The sequence below is a fragment of the Acartia tonsa genome, chromosome 2 (genome assembly GCF_053477335.1).
Source record: "Acartia tonsa isolate MP-2025a chromosome 2, ASM5347733v1, whole genome shotgun sequence".
Classification (NCBI taxonomy): domain Eukaryota; kingdom Metazoa; phylum Arthropoda; class Copepoda; order Calanoida; family Acartiidae; genus Acartia; species Acartia tonsa.
The window spans coordinates 40,834,077-40,853,994 of NC_137261.1; the positions used below are offsets into that span (position 1 = coordinate 40,834,077).

Here is a 19,918-nt window from a genome sequence, read left to right on the forward strand (position 1 = left end):
CTTGTTACTTTAGTATAAGGATTGTTATTACAAACTAGCAATGCTCAAACTTTTTTTAACAATGATTTTAAACAATGATTTTTTGGGAGTGTATATAAATGCCTTATCCCTATATATCCCTGCCACATGCCCACTCCATATTACTCTCATTCTATTAACAACTATATAATTTACATAAATAAAGGAAAAAGTAAAATAATTCAAGATTTTTAACAACATATATTTGTATTAATCAAAAGTGATTATTAAGAGAGCGCTGAATATTCTTATATAAAAGTAACATAATGCCTGTCTCTCTAGCCTAACTTCTATGGTACTCCTTTACAGAACTAATTAAAGTTTAGTGTCGATTTTACATATTCAAATATCTCAAGTGACCCTAGAGGCCTCTAGGGGAGTAGTCGGTAGTATATTATGACTCTACTAAAAATACCTACACTTACAGAAGTTTAAGAGATCTAATCTATGTCCCTCTAACTAAGTTTAACTTTAATATCATTATATTATTTTTTTCATTGTTTCTTTTCCTTCATTCTCTCTCTGTCTATCTCTCCCTCTCCTTTCTCTCCCTCTCTTTTACACAGACTCATCCATTTATTTAGGAACGTTGTAATGAATAAGTTTTACCTTCCTTACTTTTAATATCATTCGGCGGTTTCCAGCATAGTACATTTTTGAAAAAAGTAAAGACGAGTAGCCTGTAAAAGTAGAGCCAAATATAGTTTTGGGTGAAAGTACCAAAAATGATTAAGTCTTAAAAAAATAAGAATTAAAGGGGGTTAACAGTTAAAAACCTTGCTCATAAACAGTCAAATTGACCAGCTTTCCAGCAATTTTCTAGCAGACTAAAAGGGTATCCACCATTTGAGGCAGGTGGTTGTTTGGATCTATATTTATACATTTATTAACCTTGCATTCAACTTATAAACACTTAATGTTGCTACAAATGCTGCCACAAAGTTTTTAGCTGGTTTTTATAAATACACAGACAGACAAACTACCTTTCAGTTGAATTGGAAACCTTTGTAATGTTAAAGTGAAAAAGCCAAACATACATATTGTGAGTTCTCAACCTTTCCACAAATTAAGACCTGGCTGAAATTTTTAATGTACAAGAAAATGTTAAAAGAATTTGTAAATCTTCTTTAATTCTTTTTTATCTCTTTCTCTTAAAAACACACCCCAAAATCGCCTAAGCATTGCATGTTTAGACAAGGTGGAAAGCTTTTGCTCCAAAACAATTTTATAGGCGAAAGGTTGGTTTTCTTAGAACAATAGATACAAATTTCATAGATGATGTTTGAACTAAAAAACAATGTTTAAAAAATAATAGGAAAGCTACACTAGAAAAAAAAATTGTTTACCAGATTGTTGTTCTTTCTTACTGTTGAAAATAAAAGGCTGGTCTATAAGATATAGGCCAAGGTAATCCAGGTATGCGGAGCCAACAATTTTTCTGGTCGAATAAGTGTTCACTATTTTATACTTTGCACAAGTCTCACGAGCTGAGACTAGTAGTGGTTCCTACTCATAATCCAAATTTGTTGAAGGGAGGGGAGGTAATTAACCCTTTTACCCAGTTACCCCTGACCAACCTGTCAATGAATCTATCTTACTACCTCCTCCCCCCCCCCCCCCCCCATTACCTAGTAAAAAATACATAGTCATACAAAAATTATAGTTTTTATATTTGTAATAGCCATATTTAAATGATAATTCTATAATCCAGACCCTTGATATTAACATCCTTCTTTAATAAGCCTCACCCCAGCACCATTTTCTATACATTATTCAGAGCCAGGGACAAAGGGATATCATAACAGGGCATATATTTTTTTAAAATAAAATACGTAAGAATGTAAATTTTCAGATGGTTTCACATTTAAGTTATACCCTTAATTATAACAAGTAAACAAAATAGTTTGTGCATTATTTCAGGTTAGGTTGGGTTAAGTAAAAGTCAGTAGAGATAGTATCTCATAGAAAGTTTTTTACTTGTGCTAGAATACTTTTTTTAGTACAGAAATGTAGACGGAAAATTTGCTGTGAATAAAAAAATATTTTTAAAAGAACCGGATAGATACCTTTAAAAGGTGATACATTTCAATGCCAATCATTGTTAATAATAATATGAATGTTTTTACTTAATTGCTCAAATTGATTTTTTTAACCAAAAATAACTTAATCAATATCAACTTATATCAAATTACAGGCATAGTCCATCAATTCTATATTTGCAACAATAATAAATAAAATACAATGTCAAATGGATATATCCCTTATTCATGGCTTCATCTCTTAATTCTTTCATCCTTTGAATGCATTTTGAACATTTTCCAATTTTATAGACCTGTGTATGAAAAGCTTCATTTTACAACTTTATATCATAAAAAAATATTTTCAACAATTGTTAAATTAAAACCTGTAAGCTAATGTTCAAATCATTTGATGATAATAAAGGAAATAAAGGTCCAATTTCGATCTACTACTATATGATTTTTATTTTATCATTTAGAACTAAAACTTGAATGTGCCAAGCACTTTTATTCTGATAATTACAAAAAAAAAGAATGGTCTTTTCACAAATCTTTACAAGGCCATCTAGATTAGGCACCTACATACAATTATCCAGCATTGAAAGGTTGAAGGATATTAAAGTTACAATAGAAACAAAAAGGATATTGCCACATTTTGCTTTGATGCACTGAAACTAAATGCAACCTTTGGGGTTAGCAACATTATCTTAAACAACTATTTCTTCAGGGTAATGGCATACATATATATGTGTGCTATGTAGTATGTCTTCAATGCCACACATGTATTAATTTAATCCTTCTAATTGACAAAATATTTTAGTGCTTACTACTTATCCTTTAATATAAAAATAAGATTTCTACTGAACTGATAGATTAATAGTTTTGTTCAGCATTGGTTTTAGACTATTATATTTTTAGAAATAAGTCTTGGGTTTTCCTTCCCCTACTATCAAAGAACCCTGGATGCTAGAGGGACAGCTGCTAGAATACTATAGTGATTAACTTTAATCTGGAGTAAATGTAGAATTGAAGAGTCACTGTGATATGTTTGTATAAAGTAGTTTAAGAGAAGATGCACTCACAAACAAAAGATTTAATTATAAAAAGGGAAAAGTCATATAAAAGTAAGTTTATATTATATAACATGTTTTTATTAATTGAATAATAATCAGAAATTTATACTTTATTATGAATGAAAACAAATTCAATAACATTTATTTTTGGTTAAATTATACAATATAAAAACATAACTGATTAACCTTAAATAAATTAATTAAATGTGTTTTTATGGTTGTTTTTTCAGTTTATTTCTTCTAACAATAATAAAACATTAAAAACAAAACATAACATTTTAATTCTTGTTTTATACGCTTAATAAAAGAATAAATTGTAATTAATAATTGAGTATTTTCATTTTTGATTTTACCAAGAGAATATGTTTAATAGAGAAAATTTTTTTATTTAGGCAATGCCCATAAATCAACATGATAAAAACTTAATGTCCTTATTTTAGTATAGATTAAACTTATTACTTAGATTATCTAAAATAACAAATAAGGTACAAATTAAAAAAATATCTAATTTAATATTTTTATTGAAAATGTCTGTTGGTATAATACATATTTTTTCCATCTAACTATAACTTGTATAATGTTTAAAATCAAGGAATTGTTATTTCTCGCATCATATTATAAACAGCTTTCCACAGATATAAAATGTACAATTATAAGATTAAAATCAGTATTTTTTAGCCCAGAGATGCCAAAGTCATGGCCTAAAATAACAGATATTGATCAGTTTTAAATTAATAGGAATTATTCTTATTTATGCCTAGTTTAATTAGAAAGCTTAATAATAATACAGTTTGAACATGTTCTAAAAGATTTTCACAATACTAAACAGGTGAGAAAGTTGTAGTTCCTCGTTTTCTGCCATCCCCATCACCACCCAAGAAAGTTTCTGCTTCAGTGGGCTCATTTTCCTAACAAAATATATTTCATCATTATTTATTTTAAACGCTTTTAGTTAAAACCAGAAATTTATAAAACTTAATAATTCATGAAAAAAAATATATGTAATGGAAGATTGATAGAATCCTGGTCTCTTGTCTCTTAGTTTAAATAAATTTATTAGTAAAAATATGTATGGATCTTCTTCCCTGGCCGAAATAAGATATTTAACTTAAGTGAAGTAAGATAATGTTGAAAATGCACAAAATATATTTCCCTTGGTGCACAGATAACAAAACTTATTAAGAGTAAATTCTTTCGTAGGGAGAGATACAGAAATTAAAAATAGATGTTAGTTCTACAATTTAATGTTCATTAAGTAAATTTGATTTTGAAATAATTTACATGAATTTAACTTTTTTCGCCGATATCAGCGTAACTTCTTAAATAAACTAAATATTTTTAAAACAATTTATTAATATATTTTGGAAATAATATTCTTGTTTACATTAACTCTTTTATCTAATGAAAGTTGGAAGGCTAGAGATGATATTATTTAGAGAGTACAACTATAAAATATATAAACTGTCATAATAAGCACATCTCCTTTATAACCAGAACAAGTTAAATAGGTCGTCCTAACGGCAGAGCAAATTGAGTAATAAATTTTTAATAGGGGGGTATCTTTATTTTAGCCCGCTTTGCTTTTCACTTTATTAGAGAACATGAAAATCTAGTGTAACATCCAAGCCATAATATTATTACAGTTTATTGTTTTTCTTCTTCTTTTGTATTGCTTCGTGACATATGAACATAACCGTTTCCATTTCCAAATAGAAACATATATTACCTCTGATATAGAATTGACTCTGGGTGAAGGACTACTCCTCCGCGATGCCTTGTCTCTTGTCCTAACCTCATCGTACACCACCTTCATGCTCATTGTCCGCTTGCTGGCCCGCCTAAGGGCGCCCCAGTTGGCGGTGGCGGACTGCTCCAGGCTTGGTGGCACGTTCAGGTTTTTAGTTGGCATTTTGTTGCCATTCTAAAAAAATACTAGTTGACATTTATTCTTGCATGTCTTGCCCATGGATACAAAAGTAAACAAACTACATTACTTAAGCAAAACTTGTTTGAAAATATAGCATTTTATATTTCAATGTAAAAAGTTTTTGTACAAAAAGCGGCTGCGCCACTAGCCACTAGGGGCTCTGTATTCAAGGGGTAAGACATAGCCTAAAACTATTCTAGGGCCTATGTGATGCTTTCATAAATAGGATTGAGTTTCCATAATGTTAGATAATAAAACAAAAGACTACAACTCTCTTGGAACTTTAATAATGTTAGCGTTTTAACTTATTATGCTTCGTGTAATAAAACTATATTATGAAAATAAAAATAGTATTTTCTGGAAATCATATGTTATGGAAAATGAAATTATCATCATAAACACATTTTATAATGTATAATGCACGAAAAACACAAACCTATTTTTGTTTTTGCATTTTCGTCAAGGACATGTGTTTTAGTCATAGGAAACATTTTTCATGACTCAGGGCCTATTATTGTACCAAAATTTATTATTTTAAATACGCGCCTTCACCAACTTTATTTGCTAGATTATTCCAGAATATTATAATCATTTATACATGTTTCTGACCATCCAGTATGTCCATGTATCTGGTTTCTCTAGAGTATTCCTGAATATTAAGATTATTTATACCTGTTCAGCCATTTCATGTATCTGGTTTCACTATATTATTCCAGAATTATTTATACCTGTTCCTGACCATCCAGCATATCCATGTATCTGGTTTCTCTAGAATATTCCAGAATATTATAATTATCTATACCTGTTCCTGACCATCCAGCATATCCATGTAACTGGTTTCTCTAGAATATTCCAGAATATTATAATTATTTATACCTGTTCCTGACCATCCCGCATATCCATGTATCCGGTTTCTCTAGAATATTCCAGAATATTATAATTACTTATACCTGTTCCTGACCATCCAGCATATCCATGTATCTATTTTCTGATGAATGTTCGAGAACTTGGTCTGCCATTGCCTGTGTTTTCTTTCTCTTCTCCTCTAGTTGGTCAACTATAGATCTAAATAAAAAAGAGATGATTGAATTGATGCTCCCCAAAGAGCAATATTCTTTTATTTAAAGAAAAAAGCTTTTTTGTCTGCGAAGAAATTCGCTAACGGCTAAACCGATTACAGGGTAGCTTCTTATAGGTCCTGGGAAGGTTTATAACTATTTCGGAGGAGGTTAACACCACCCTTTCAATTTTTAAAATTTTCTTTTTAAATCTAAAAGAAATGGGTTATTGAATTCAACTCCCCCCTCCTCAAGTGCCCCCTAGAGGCCTCTAGGGGCGTAACCGCTTGTAATAACATTATGTAACATAAGAGATTTAAAAGCAAAGAACGAAAAACTTCATTTTCATAAATTATAAAATAAAGTTATTCATATTTGTCATATTTCACATCTTAAAACTAATTATATAACAAGATTTAGAACTTTAAATCCATTGGAAAATTGAAAAGCAACAAATTTCCTTTACCTTTCAACATTTTAAATCTAAATTAATATTAAATTTAGAAGGAGGATATGGTACTCATAAATAAGATTTAAGAGTGGGATAGACGAGGGAAAATTTATAATGATTAATAAATTAGGATTTAGTCTTTCCTACTACCATGTATTTGATGTATCTCTATATGATATCGAAAATACCCACCTATGTCTTTAAATTGCACTAGATTTGTCTAATTAATCTATTATGTTTGTTCCTCAGCCTAAATGGGGTATCAAGACTAATTGTCAAGTGATTAACATAAAAATTGTAGAATCTGTATATAATTTCAATACACGAATATAGGACAATGATGAAGCCAATACTTCTCCCAAAATCAGGTGGACGCAATTGAATTGAAGATATACGCACATCTACCCCAAATTCTCGTTTAAGAAAGGAATTCCTTTAAAGAAAATGTTTAGTGAGAAAACTTTGTATAAGCCAGGTTCAAATACTCATGTAGAAATGTAGGTAATATCCTTCTAAACAACAAGTTGATCAAAAATACCCCCTCCTTTCATTTTCTTTTTGCTTAAATTTTTGATGGTTTAAATCCAATGGGGCTCTTTAAACATTACTTAACTGATATAACTTTTTCACACAAAGTACCGTGTTGAGCTTTAGTATCCCCCCCCCTTTTCCACCCTTATTTTGAACAAATTGTTAACAGGGGTAGTGAAGTAGTTTTTTCATTTGTTTGTTTTTCTTTTATCTTAGGTAATGGAAAGTCCCATAAGATTAGGCCTTCGCAGGTATGGGCCCTTAAGAGGCTCGGCATAGAAGAAAAAATACCCTCTTTTATTTCAATATATTTCTGAAAAGGTAGGGTGATCAGTGATCATCGGGCACTTTGGTGAAAGCATCAACGTGCTTTACCTTAACGATTTAAAAAAGGAAAGGGGGTGTTATGGTTGCTCGCTCCATTCACGACTGAGGGGATGTTAGGACGAAATGTTTTACTGGAATTGCACACGATTTGTCAGAAAAACATTAAACTAGTTTTTTTTTTGGTAGGTAAACTACTCTATACTACTTTTGTAAGTTCGTCATATTTGAATTTTATTCATAAGGGTATTACTGATATTTGTATACTGTTCATTTGGATATTACAAATAATAGAAATGTGACCCTGCTTTTATCAAGCTTTTGGAAAGAAGGTTTGTATCTATATTCGGCAAAATACTTTAAAGATTAAATTTATTTTTCTGCTTCTATTTTTATAAATTGTCATCTTTGTTCTAGTTTTTCCTAGTGAAAGTGTTTGAATAAAATTATTCATAGAATATTGGCTAAGCCTTTTTTATTGGACCTGAAATTTATACACTATGCAAAGTGTCTGTCTGTTTCAATACCGCATCTGCCTGAGGGATTTTCATCACTTTTTCCAATTTTTACTTTTTTGAAGGGTGGGGGTGTAGAAACATAAATTTTTGTGCATAAAATGTACAGTTTTCACTTTATTTATTAAAGAAAACTAAATAATTCAAGCAATATTATTTTTTTGGTTTCATAGTTTTATTGGGTATTACCCCCACCCATTTCCAACTTTTTTTGTCATACGTGGAAAAATTTAATATTTAAAATTTTTTGAGTATTAACTTCCCCACTCTTTTTCCACTTCAAATTCCTTCTATTAAACCTGACATTCTCTGAGAACTATAGGGCGTGTCACACTTTACGATCTTACCTTAAATCAGATTTATCCGCCTTCCAAGTTTCTCCTCTTCGCAACTTGTCCCATTGTGAGTTCTGTAGACCTTGCTTTAGCTTGCGTCTAGAAATTAAAAAAGATTTAAAGAATATAAATATGTTTTTTTCTTTGAATGATTAAAGTTTGATAATGTTTCTTTGTTAAAAAAGTAATCTATGTAACAAATTTTCGGTTTAGGAATTAAACCACTTCTTCACCAATGTTTTAAAAATACAATTATAATACCATATTCTTTTAATTGTAAAAAAAACTTATTTATAAGAGAGTTTAAAGTCTGTTAACTGTTGAACCGATTGGAATCTGCTCTTTACGGAGTATGCCGTCTGATAATACATTAAATGTTTTTTTTTTTTTTTTGTGGGGAGGAAGCAACCTCAACATTATAGCAATAAAGTAATTTTTTACCTGGATTCCTTCTTGGTCAGATTTTCTGCTTTTGTTACCTTCTCCTGTTGCTCAGCAATGATTCTGTTTTCAAAAATTATGTTTTAAGTACATTTCTCGTATTCATTCGAATCCGGTGGATAGGAACCGGTTCTCATCCATACGAAAAAACTATGTCTAGCATCGTATTATATCCAGCTTTCTACGAATATAAAATGTACAATCATAAGAGTAAAACCAGTTTTTTTAGCCCGTGCCTTCGGCACCTCGGGGCTAAAAAACTGGTTTTAATCTTATAATTGTACATTCTATATCCGCGGAAAGCTGTTTATAATACGATGTGAGAAATAACTATTATCATATTTGTTTTATAGCAAAAACAAACTTGTAGATTTTTTACTTTAAGTAACCGCATTTTGCGATATCAAAAAGATTAAGGAGAATGGCTTTTTCAATGCAATTAAAGAAAACTTAATTTTTTTATTCAATTTACTACTAAAGTCAAAGACAGTTGCTTAGAACTCTAAAAAACTAAAAATTATTAACTTAACATACCCTATAGGTAAATACATATATTACGTTACAACTAACATCATCATAATATCATGTTTTACAAATATGTACATTTATTGGTATATTGGAATTTGTACCATATGAAAATAAAATTCTTTGCATACTTTTATGTTTGGTAAACTATAACATATAACTCAATTCAAAGCTTTGCTGAGCATTTATTTTGTGTATAGAGAAAAAAAGAACAGGCTAATAACATCCAAAGTATCAAGGCACTAAACAATTTACAATACAATACTAGTTATTTCTTTCATCGTATTATAAACCGCTTTCCGCGGATATAGAATGTACAATTTTAAGATTAAAACCAGATTTTTTAGCCCCGAGGTGCCGAAGGCACGGGCTAAAAAACTGGTTTTAATCTTATGATTGTACATTTTTATATTTGTAGAAAGCGGTTTATAATACGATGCTAGACATAGTTTTTTGTATGGATGAGAACCGGTTCCTATCCACCGGATTCGAATGAATACGAGAATAAAACTTAACGTCTTTCGTTGTCTCTTATTACTTAGGTCAGGTTAGACCGTTACATTAGGTTACTCGGGTAATGTGTAGCCCCGCATAGATAGGCTTTTTGGGGTAAGGCTCTTTAGGTAAAAAAACCTTAATTACTTTCTAAATTACTTTAAAATTGTTTTAAAAACAAGTGAGGGTGTTCAGTACTCGATAAGCTATTGAGGAAAAGTACAAAATAGTTTATAAATAAGTTTTGTTTGGTTAACAGAAAATAAATGATTTAAATAAACCTTTGGTTTAAGCTTATTAATAATGGTCATTTATGAAACTTTGAGGCAATACTCATTAAGATATTATTTTGTCCTAATTATTAAGAAAAAAACTAAACAATAAATTGCCTATAGAAAATAGGCAGAATCTATTCTCTCATATGTTTGTGTGTTTAAAGGTTTCCGCAACAGTTTTTGACAGTTTTTATGCAGAAAATATTTGCATTTCTGCATCATATAGTCACACTGCGCTGGAATAAACAATCACACCTCGCTAACAACATTTTTTTAAGTTGTCTTTTTTATAATTGATTTAAGTTACTCGTCGCTAATTTTGTCTAAAGTAGAATAATAGCTGTTTGGAAATTTGGCATTTACTGTAAGATTTTTTATTTAAGACTTCAAATGGATTGGATTATTTCTTTCATCCTAGCGCCGATATTTTCTACACTTTAAACCAGGGATCTAAAGAGATTAGACAATGGCCGATAAATGTATGTACATCCCGAATGATGATACATAAAATACCCCTTACAATTATTGGTTTAAATGTTTGGACACACAAGGTTAAGGCCATTCCGGATTAGATATCCCCCCCCCCCTCTTTATTTCAATTTTAGAAAATATAGGAAAGCATAGACATTCCCGTTATTATTAATTATGGAATTATTGCATCATAAGAGATATCAGTTTCTTGCAAATATCGATGATAGAAATTACCACATTTTTGACCAACTATGCTAAAAATTCGCCAGGTGAATATTGCACATTTGCAACTCACATCGTGGGTTGCCAAAACTTTGTGCGCTGAATAATTTCTCCAGGCATCACAACACAGAAAAAAAGGAGTTTATTCCTACGTTTTTAGAATAATTTAAATTCAGAGTTTCTTTATGTTTGCCAGCAGGGATAAATGGTTAGGTAATCAATTAATTTACTAAAAAACGTTGAGCATAATCAATAAAAGCGACACAATGTGTTTTTGGCCCATGCATACGGTGCCTTAATCCTGCAGGCTTAAAAACGACTAAACTACCCTATCTAATGATACAAACCTAACAAAATAAAAAAACTCCACACCCCCCCCCCCTTTGATTTCCAATGCTCTTGTCCAAGCCTAGCCTTAAGATATTTTTTACTAATTCCCTTTCCACTGGTACACCTTTGTTAGAAAGGAACTTTTTGCTAACTACATACTACATATGGAAGCTATATTATTACTCTTCTTTATTTTCATTCGTAACAACAAAGAAGAAAGTTATTTTTGCTTTATGATTCCAAAATGAGAGAAGTATCTATCAACTAAATTATTAGTTTTAATAAAGAGAAAAAATTGTGGGCAGGGGAGGGAGAATTTTTTAAGTGGTAATTTTTCTTTGGAGAGTGGAGTGCCCCTGTCTAATAAAATGTGAAACTTTCCAGACTGTATCTGTCCAGTGGTTTGAGAGATCTTTCAGTAAAAACAACACAGTTAGACAGACAAACATCCTGTATTCTTACATCAGTTTTTTTTGTAATTTAAGAAATTTCAGTACATTAGATGGTTTTATGTACTATGTACTACAACTTCCTTATTTTATAACGGATTTCTAAATACATATATATTTGATCTTGTTTTGTTTATTATCAATCCAATCAAATTATTTTGTATTATTAAATCCTGCACGGTGCTGCACCATTTGGAATAAAATTAACCAACCAAATGGTGACAATACAATATAAAACATTATTTTTTCCTGGGCGCATACAGATTTGTGAAATGTTCATCCAACATAATTTTCTCATAATTCTGTAGAAGCTGGAGGCTCTCATTTGTGATTAGAACTTTCTTCAGATGTTTATCCACAAAGGCAAAGAAGCTCTCACATATTCCTGTGCACACACAAATTAAATGAATTAACATGGGTGTGGGACAAATGCGCAACGCGCAAATTTGAATTTTGTTTGAATTATGCCTTTGAAAGATATGTGTATACCATAACAAATTGAAACCATAAAAACATTCAGATTTTAAGATAGAATAGCCTTAAACAAGACCAATTTAAAGCTTTGTTAATATAGAGAAACCATTCTGCACAATCGTTATTGAGATCTTAACTTTCAGAAAAAAAAAACTCTTACTACTTTTTATAATACAGTTGGCTTCGCCCAAAGAGGTAATGAGTGTTCCCCCTTCCCTTTCAAAATTATTCTATTATTTAAAAAGAAATTTTTTTTTTGTGGGGGGGGTATTTTTTATTGGGGGTGTCTCACCCCCAAGAAAATAGCTTAAAACCAGGAACAGTAGGTATCTTCACTGAAGAGTAGAGCCCAGTCGGTACAACGGTTTCTGAGATCTTAAGCTTCAGACAGATAGACAGACAAACAGACATTGTTCTACTTTGTTTTATAGAGGAGAATTCTAAAAAATTTGTGTCTGAATAATCTGTTTTATATTTTAGTTAATTGTTGTAAATTTAACTGTTGTAATAATGGCAATTGTTTATTTTCCAGAACTTTGTTATTAATAAAGGTGTATCTAAGACCATGGGCTTAACATTCTATCTGAAAGTTGAAATAGTAATAAGAATGATGCACTGTTGTTGGATATGTATAGCTTTATGATATACAGATACAGATAGAAATGGAAATTAATCATATAGGTTTAGGATTGGAAATGCAGCATTTCTATGAGTATGATAAACTCTGTGTATATACTTTACAACAATCTAATTCACCAAAAAATATGATTTTATGCATTTGGATAATGGATTTTCTCATCAAAAATAATTAGATTTTTTTAGAAATATTATTGAAATAAAATGTAATGGTAAATAAAAAAAATATTAAAATATATCTGCTTAAGCTTATATTTAAAAAAATAAACAAATTGTATTAACTTGATAATTTTTTTAAAGATTGCAAAAAGACAAATTTATTTTAATAGATTTAAAAATTAGAGTTTGTGCTTTACCCCTCCACCCCCCCCCCCCTTCCACCCTAAGTTTTGAGATAATTTTAAAATAAAGGGGGAGATGTAGTTATTTTTATGCCTAGTTTCTGCGCAAGGCCTTAACCCTGCTAGTTCAATATAGTTTAACCTTACCTAACCTAAAGTTAAACACAAGCACATATAAAAACAATCCCCACCATTTCAATTTAATTTTTTTAAGTTCTTTTTTGGGGAAAACCGACATATAAATTACCTGAGGCCCTAGTCTTGTTGCCAATGATGAGCTCGACCCCACTCATGACCTCATCCATCACGCTGGACTGCAGCTCATGGGAGATTAGTGGTTCCTGATTACCATTCAATATATTTATTTTCTAGAACCAATCATTTTTCTTATGTACCCCAAAATTAGATAATAGTTATTTCTCACATCGTAATATAAACAGCTTTCCGCAGATATAAAATGTACAATATAAGATTTTAATCTTATGCTTGTACACTGTTTTATTCATAAAAAATGGATATACACGATGATAGACATAATTCTTCTGTATGGCAGAGAGCCGGTTCTAATCCAAGGGATATTAATTTTTTCGAAGTGATACGGGACAAAACTTTACGAGGTTTAAAAAGATTTACTTCAAAAAAGTTTAGCATTTAGCGAGATTTATACGTACAGACAAATGCACAAACATGCAAATAAACATCCTTCCTCTTTCATAGGAAAAATAAAAATAAAAATGAGAAACCTTAACATATTTAAATAAAATTATGAATACCTTGTCGCTAGACTTCTTGATGTTCAGGCAGTTAACGAAGAGCTTGATGGTGCTGCCCTGCAGAAAGACAGTGAAGAACACCATGGCTAACGCGGCGGACAAGAACAACTCCTTGTACCAGACCTAAATGAAAAATAAACTATTCCAGGATGGCTTAGAAATCGATTAATATCCGCTTGATTTAAATCGGTTCTCAGCCATACTGAAAAATTATGTACAGCATCGTATTACAAACAATTTTCAACAAATATGAAATTTAAAATCATAAAATCATGACCAGTTTTGTTAGCCTGGGCCTTTAGCCCTTCGAGGCAAAGAAAACTGGTTTAAATCTTTTTGTTTTATCATCCGCAGAAAGCTGTCTATAACACAATGCGATAAAAAATTTACTATTTTAAAATTTCAAATTTTACTACTTAAAAATGAAAACAGTCCCTATACTATAAAGAATGTCATAAATAAAAATTAAATATGTATATTTATGCAAAAAAAATTGCTGCTATAGAAGTATTTAACATGTATCATCATATCAACTTTATTTATCATTATGATGATATATTAATTACAATAAAATGTCTCTAATATATGGACTTGTGGAAAAGGTAAAGGGAGTGTTATAACCATCATAAGGCTAACACATCCCCAGGTAAATTTCTGTGCACACCACTGCTTTATAAACAAAACCTTTAGCAACAGACTAACGAATAAACCTTAGTCATAGAAGATATATTAGATATGCAATATACATTATACATACATTGATATATTGACAGGCGAAATTTATTCGTTAATTTAGCTTGCTAATATAGACCTCATTCAGTAGGAGGGGAGGGACTGGAGTAAAGAGGTGGGTGCGGGGGTATCGTTATTTTAGCCAGCTGCTAGCATCACTTGATCAAAGTACATAAAAATCTGGTGCTACATCCAAGTAAAAACATATCGATTGTCATAGAGTTTATGCGCTATTTAACACAAGAAAAATAATTCATAAAGTGACTTTAAAAATATATACCTCGTCATTTAAAACGACAGCAAGTGAGAATCCTACTGCACCACGAAGACCTCCATAGCCCATTATGATCTGCTCTTTAAAGAGGATCTTGTGGGTACGACGCAGGTTTACCAGCCAGGATAGCAGGAAGGTCCACACAAACCTGGAAACATGATATTTTGATTACTTAGATATTAGAGTAAAAAAATAAAGGGGAAAGGGGTTAAACAACTGTATGTCCCCTTCGAGAGGACTCTGTGTCGACTTTCAATTGAGGTCTTTAAGATCAACCAAGCAATCGACGAGAAGCACAGCCAAGTCGCAATAAAAGAGCAAAAAGCAATTTGCCAGCAGACGAAAAAGGTCCCCAACAGGGGGATCAGGTAATTGTATGGTTATACATCTATATTTATAGATTTATTATTTAAATTATCGTATAATGCGAATTTTTATTTGCCTGGCCCCGTAGAGTCATAACTGAACATGAAAATGGAAGGTGTCTTCTTATGGAGCTGTAAATTGTATCGTTTCAACCATTAGCATGCAAAAGAGGGGTGTCAACATGAAAAAAACCTGACTTTTGTCTCATCCTTAAAAAAACACCCCTTTACAAAACCCTGTGCACGCCAGTGGTTTATAAAATGTAAAGAAAAATTGTTTATCTATCTTTAATAGTATTCGGGAAATTCAGGTTTTCCCTCAAGTATGAAGACAGACGGACATTAAGACCCTATCGTGTTTTTTTTTTATTTCTCCAAAACAAATGTATTTAATTTGTGATAAATATTGGATGCAATAAGCAAATATTTTGGGTTTCATTCATGAAGTAATAGCGCATTCTTTGTGTAGTGTCCGCACAAAATATATTTAATTTGCTTTACATTTACATATTATTGGGTGCATGTATAAATATTTGAACTCCCCATACAAAATCAGCTAATCTTTAAGTGACAAACAGCTAAAAAAAATTTAATACAGATAAACATACAGGAAGATAAAAACAAGTCCTAAATAATATGTCAGAACTAATTCATATGACCCTTTAGATAAAATTTGATGTCACATGGACAAAGTAAGTTAAAGAGTAGTTTTTCATAGTTCTGTCGCATATTCACAAGCGTTTTTATAGTACAGGAAAAATATACACAGATATATGCATATTAGTTGCAATGAATGCACACTATTATGTGTTTACAAATGATATTTGGACAATAGGAAATATAGACTCAGAATTCCAGATAAAATGTACAATATTCAACAATCCTTTTGCGTAGTATAATATGGAAAGTATAATATCATCATTAAAAATCAGAATAAATGGACAAAAATATCTTTTTTTATTTTAAAAATATCTTTTTGTGGTTTCTCTTTAAGTGCCTAGTCGGGCCCCCCTAGTTTTGGTTGTTTATTGCTTTAGGTCAGGTTAAATATAGGAGTAAGGATTAGGAGGAAAAACTAACTTCCCCGACCTTAATTTTAGATTTATTTTAAAAATAAGAAGGATGGGGGTTTACAGTGCTGGCTATGCTCTTTGAGGGAAACCACCTTTTCTTTATCTATTAATCAACAAAAATGAGTCAATTCACTAATGAACGGACCTTATAATTTTACCTGAATATAGTACAGAGAATAATAGTGGCCACAATAAAGCCAACATGAAAATTATGTTCCAGCTGAAATAATACAACACCTGCCATAAATGTTCATAAAATGTCAAATAGAGTTAAAGCTTAAGCATGAAAAAGGGAGTTGTATAATATATGTACCCTTAAACAAAACATTAGGTAAACCTATCTTCTCATTTTTAACCCCCCAAAGGTTTTACATGTTAAAAGCCTCTGCACGCCATTGCATGGGTTGAAATTTGAACCTTCTTGGATAGGTACGGTACAATAACGATTAATGTTTGCCCCTCCCTCACACACTAAATAGCTTAAAACCACCCCAAAAGAACTAGTATCTATATTCCCTCAAGAGTTTTGTTTACAAAAAAAAAAAGAAAACTAAATTCGAGGGGTGGGGGGATATCTTTTTGGGGGGTTTGGTGTGTCCCACCCCCCAAGAATATTCCCTGAATAGTAGAGCCCAATCAGGCGGTTACCGAGATCTTAAGTTTCAGACGTTCAGACAGACAGGCGGAAAGGCAGATGGACAGACGGACAGACATCGTTCTACTCTGTATTTTAGATAGTACAATGTCACGAATAATATTGAAAATTAAATATTAGATGAACATGCCTAAGAAGAGAAAGATGATGCAATCACTGGTGGACGCCAGGGTCTTGATGGCATTCATAACAGTTGTGTAACTGTCCCTATGGATCATGGCGAATTTCATCAAATTTGGAAAGGTATGAATTATAAATTTGAGATTTAATTAGTATTAGTCGATCAATCCTACGAAGTTAATTTTTATCTGTTTAATTATTAAAATGTAACATTCCAATGTTTTAAATAAGGTCATTAACAAAGGATTTCTAATATAACATTTTAAAGGAAATGGTGCTCTAATCTCAAAAATGTTACTAAGAATATTTTTACTTTTGAAACTTATTTTGATGAGATGTCATGATTTGCCTGTGTAAATTTTGTAAACCATAGCGTTTTATGGTGATGCCGTAGGCAATAATACTGATAATACCTGAACAAAAATACATGAATAAAAGTCCAGTGGCCTGTACTGGGTTTTACAGGGGTGAAAAGTTATGAAACACTTCCTGTCCAATGGCATTTTTTTACATCCTAAGTTGAAAAGCCCTGCCTTTTATACCTTTTATGCCTTTTTATAGGTCTATTTGATTACATGTAGAAATCAGTCATAGACCTAAATTTTTAAAAATGTTAAAGCATTTAAGGTGTTTCATGTACAAAACACATTATTATAGAGGATTACTATGCAATGGTGATTTGTAGATTTGTTTTTAAAAGTTCTACTTTAATCCCTCGAAACTACATTGAAACTTGTTTTTAAGTTTTGCATGCAAAACAAAAGTAAACGTTTCCAAAATTATTTATTGGTGTTTGTTTGTTGATACTTCCTGATACATCAAACTTATGAATAGCACCATTTCTTTTTTAGAACGGTTTGAAACCGATTAATATACATTGGATTAAAACCGTTTCTAAGCCAAACTGACAAATCATGTATAGTTTCTTATTATAGACAATTTCCCACGAATAGTAAAACAAAATCATAAGATTAATAACAGTTTTGTTAGTGAATGAATTAGTCCCTTGGGCTAAAAAAACTAAATTTAATCTATTTCATTCTACTATCCGTGGAAACCTGTCAATTACACAATGCGATGAATAACTAGTCTTTAAGTTTGGAACAGTGGAAAGTGTCGTGTATGATGTCATAAAAATACTTCTAAAAAAGAAAGGATAATAGAAGGGTGAAAGGAAACCCTTAAAAAAAAGACGAAGACGTATTTTTATGACGTCAAACATGAAACTTTCCGCTGTCCCTTTGAATTTATTTTACCTGACCAATGAACCAATTCCGCGTGTAAGAATGCAGTGTAGGCAGTGCTGAATATTATTAATGGTTCAACCACCTTTTTAAATAGGAAACATCAATTGCATTATAAAATACCTAACCCTGCGGGGCAGTAAATACACACCAGACATAATACTCCAACTTATTAGCTATATGAGAGATGATATCATTTTTCTGAATATATTTGATCCACTGCACTGCACTGAAAAAAGGTTATGCTATAATATTTGAATGAATCCAAACATTTTGAAAATAGCTTGTCCGAGTTAGCCGTACTTTTCATATAAGCTTTATAAATTTCTTAGTGTAGTTTTCAACTACCGCACAAAAAAAGTATCTAAAGATATTATAAGCAGTGGAGTTACTAAGTCACTGTATTTTTCATTCTTTATGTATACTTTTTATCTCCCTTCATTTCTCTCTAGTCTTTATAAATATAACATCCCCTTTCTTCTCTTTTTAATTTAATTGGTACCAATTCATTGGTACTTCATGTTGATTTTAGATTACTAAATAACCACCAGTCTATATTATTCTTCAATAAGCTTTGCCACTGTAGGAAGTAATCGTCTTTGATATGTTAAACTTGCCGTAAAATATTGTAAACCCAAAGATTAGTTTAATTGTAAAAGATAAAATATGTATATAGTATATCATACATATATAATCCTAATTAAAACCACAAATAGATTATAATGTTGAATGTAAATTGATATTTCCTCTCCTGAACGTGACTGGTAAATGTTGTAATATAACTGGCAAAAATTCCGTTAATCGCCCCAATTATGGCACCGCCGACAGCCACAAAGAAAAAAGATACAATCGCCATTATCGTTTCAACAATGCCAACGTCAGCCACAGACAGCAGAGCGTTCATTGTGTTGTATAACACAACGGTAACACCATCATTGAAAAGTGACTCGCCAAAGACCAGGAAGTAGAGGCCCATGTGTACTTTAATCTCCTCAAAAATGGCCAGGACCGCCACAGGGTCAACAGCGCTGATGAGGCTCGAGAAGATCAGGCACTCGCATGGCTTCAACTCATGCGATTCCACCATACCAGTCTTGTTTGTTACAAAGTCTCCAAGTATACCAGAATAGGACAGACCATACAGGGAATAGCCAATGGAGAACACATTCAGAAGTGTCCCAAAAATGGCAAAAATCATAATTGACATAAAGTTATCAAAAAAGTCTTTATCATACAGCGACAATGCTGAATCTAATATAATCGGTGGCAGTAGAACATTAAAGAATAATTCTGACGTAAATTTTGGAAATTGGAATTTAGCCGCCTGGCCCTCGGGTAGAAAATCGTCTATAATGACATAGTGTATGATGAGTGCTACCAGGATACCTACTACAATGAGGACACATGACTCAGGTAGTAGTTTGGCCAGCCAGTCCGCGTGATGGAAGATGATTTTTAGAATTGCTGCTGCTAATATCATTCCTGTCATAACAATAAGAGTTTATAATTCTAACTTTAAAATTGTATTCTTTTAGTTTGAATTGGTTATAATGAATTCATCATTTTAAAATCGGATCCCTCCCTGGCATCTAGGGGCTTTATTCGAGGTAGGGAGCAGTAATATAGCTAATAATAAACCAAAACTTTAATTTTAGGACCTAAAAAGTATTCTGTGACCTTTGTGAACCGTCCTTGAATGGATAACTCAATTGGTTAAGTGGTTAGTGGTATCTTACTACAAAAAAAACCTTACTTATTTATAAAAAAAGGAAT

At 31.5% G+C, this 19,918-nt stretch overlaps 1 protein-coding gene across 1 annotated transcript; it reads right to left on the bottom strand.

Moving 5' to 3' along the window:
* Positions 1 to 3,209: 3,209 nt before the first annotated feature.
* LOC145311856 (sodium/hydrogen exchanger 1-like) lies at positions 3,210 to 19,658 on the bottom strand. The gene is made up of 14 exons (XM_080150862.1): positions 18,896 to 19,658; positions 18,158 to 18,229; positions 17,251 to 17,314; positions 16,912 to 16,988; positions 16,285 to 16,363; positions 14,695 to 14,836; positions 13,683 to 13,805; positions 13,157 to 13,250; positions 11,708 to 11,843; positions 8,692 to 8,754; positions 8,263 to 8,349; positions 5,987 to 6,101; positions 4,836 to 5,030; positions 3,210 to 4,017 (listed from the first exon to the last, which is right to left on the bottom strand). Exons 1-14 carry the CDS (start codon positions 19,632 to 19,634, stop codon positions 3,931 to 3,933), a joined length of 2,073 nt encoding a protein of 690 aa, XP_080006988.1. The 5' UTR covers positions 19,635 to 19,658; the 3' UTR covers positions 3,210 to 3,930.
* Positions 19,659 to 19,918: the final 260 nt, after the last annotated feature.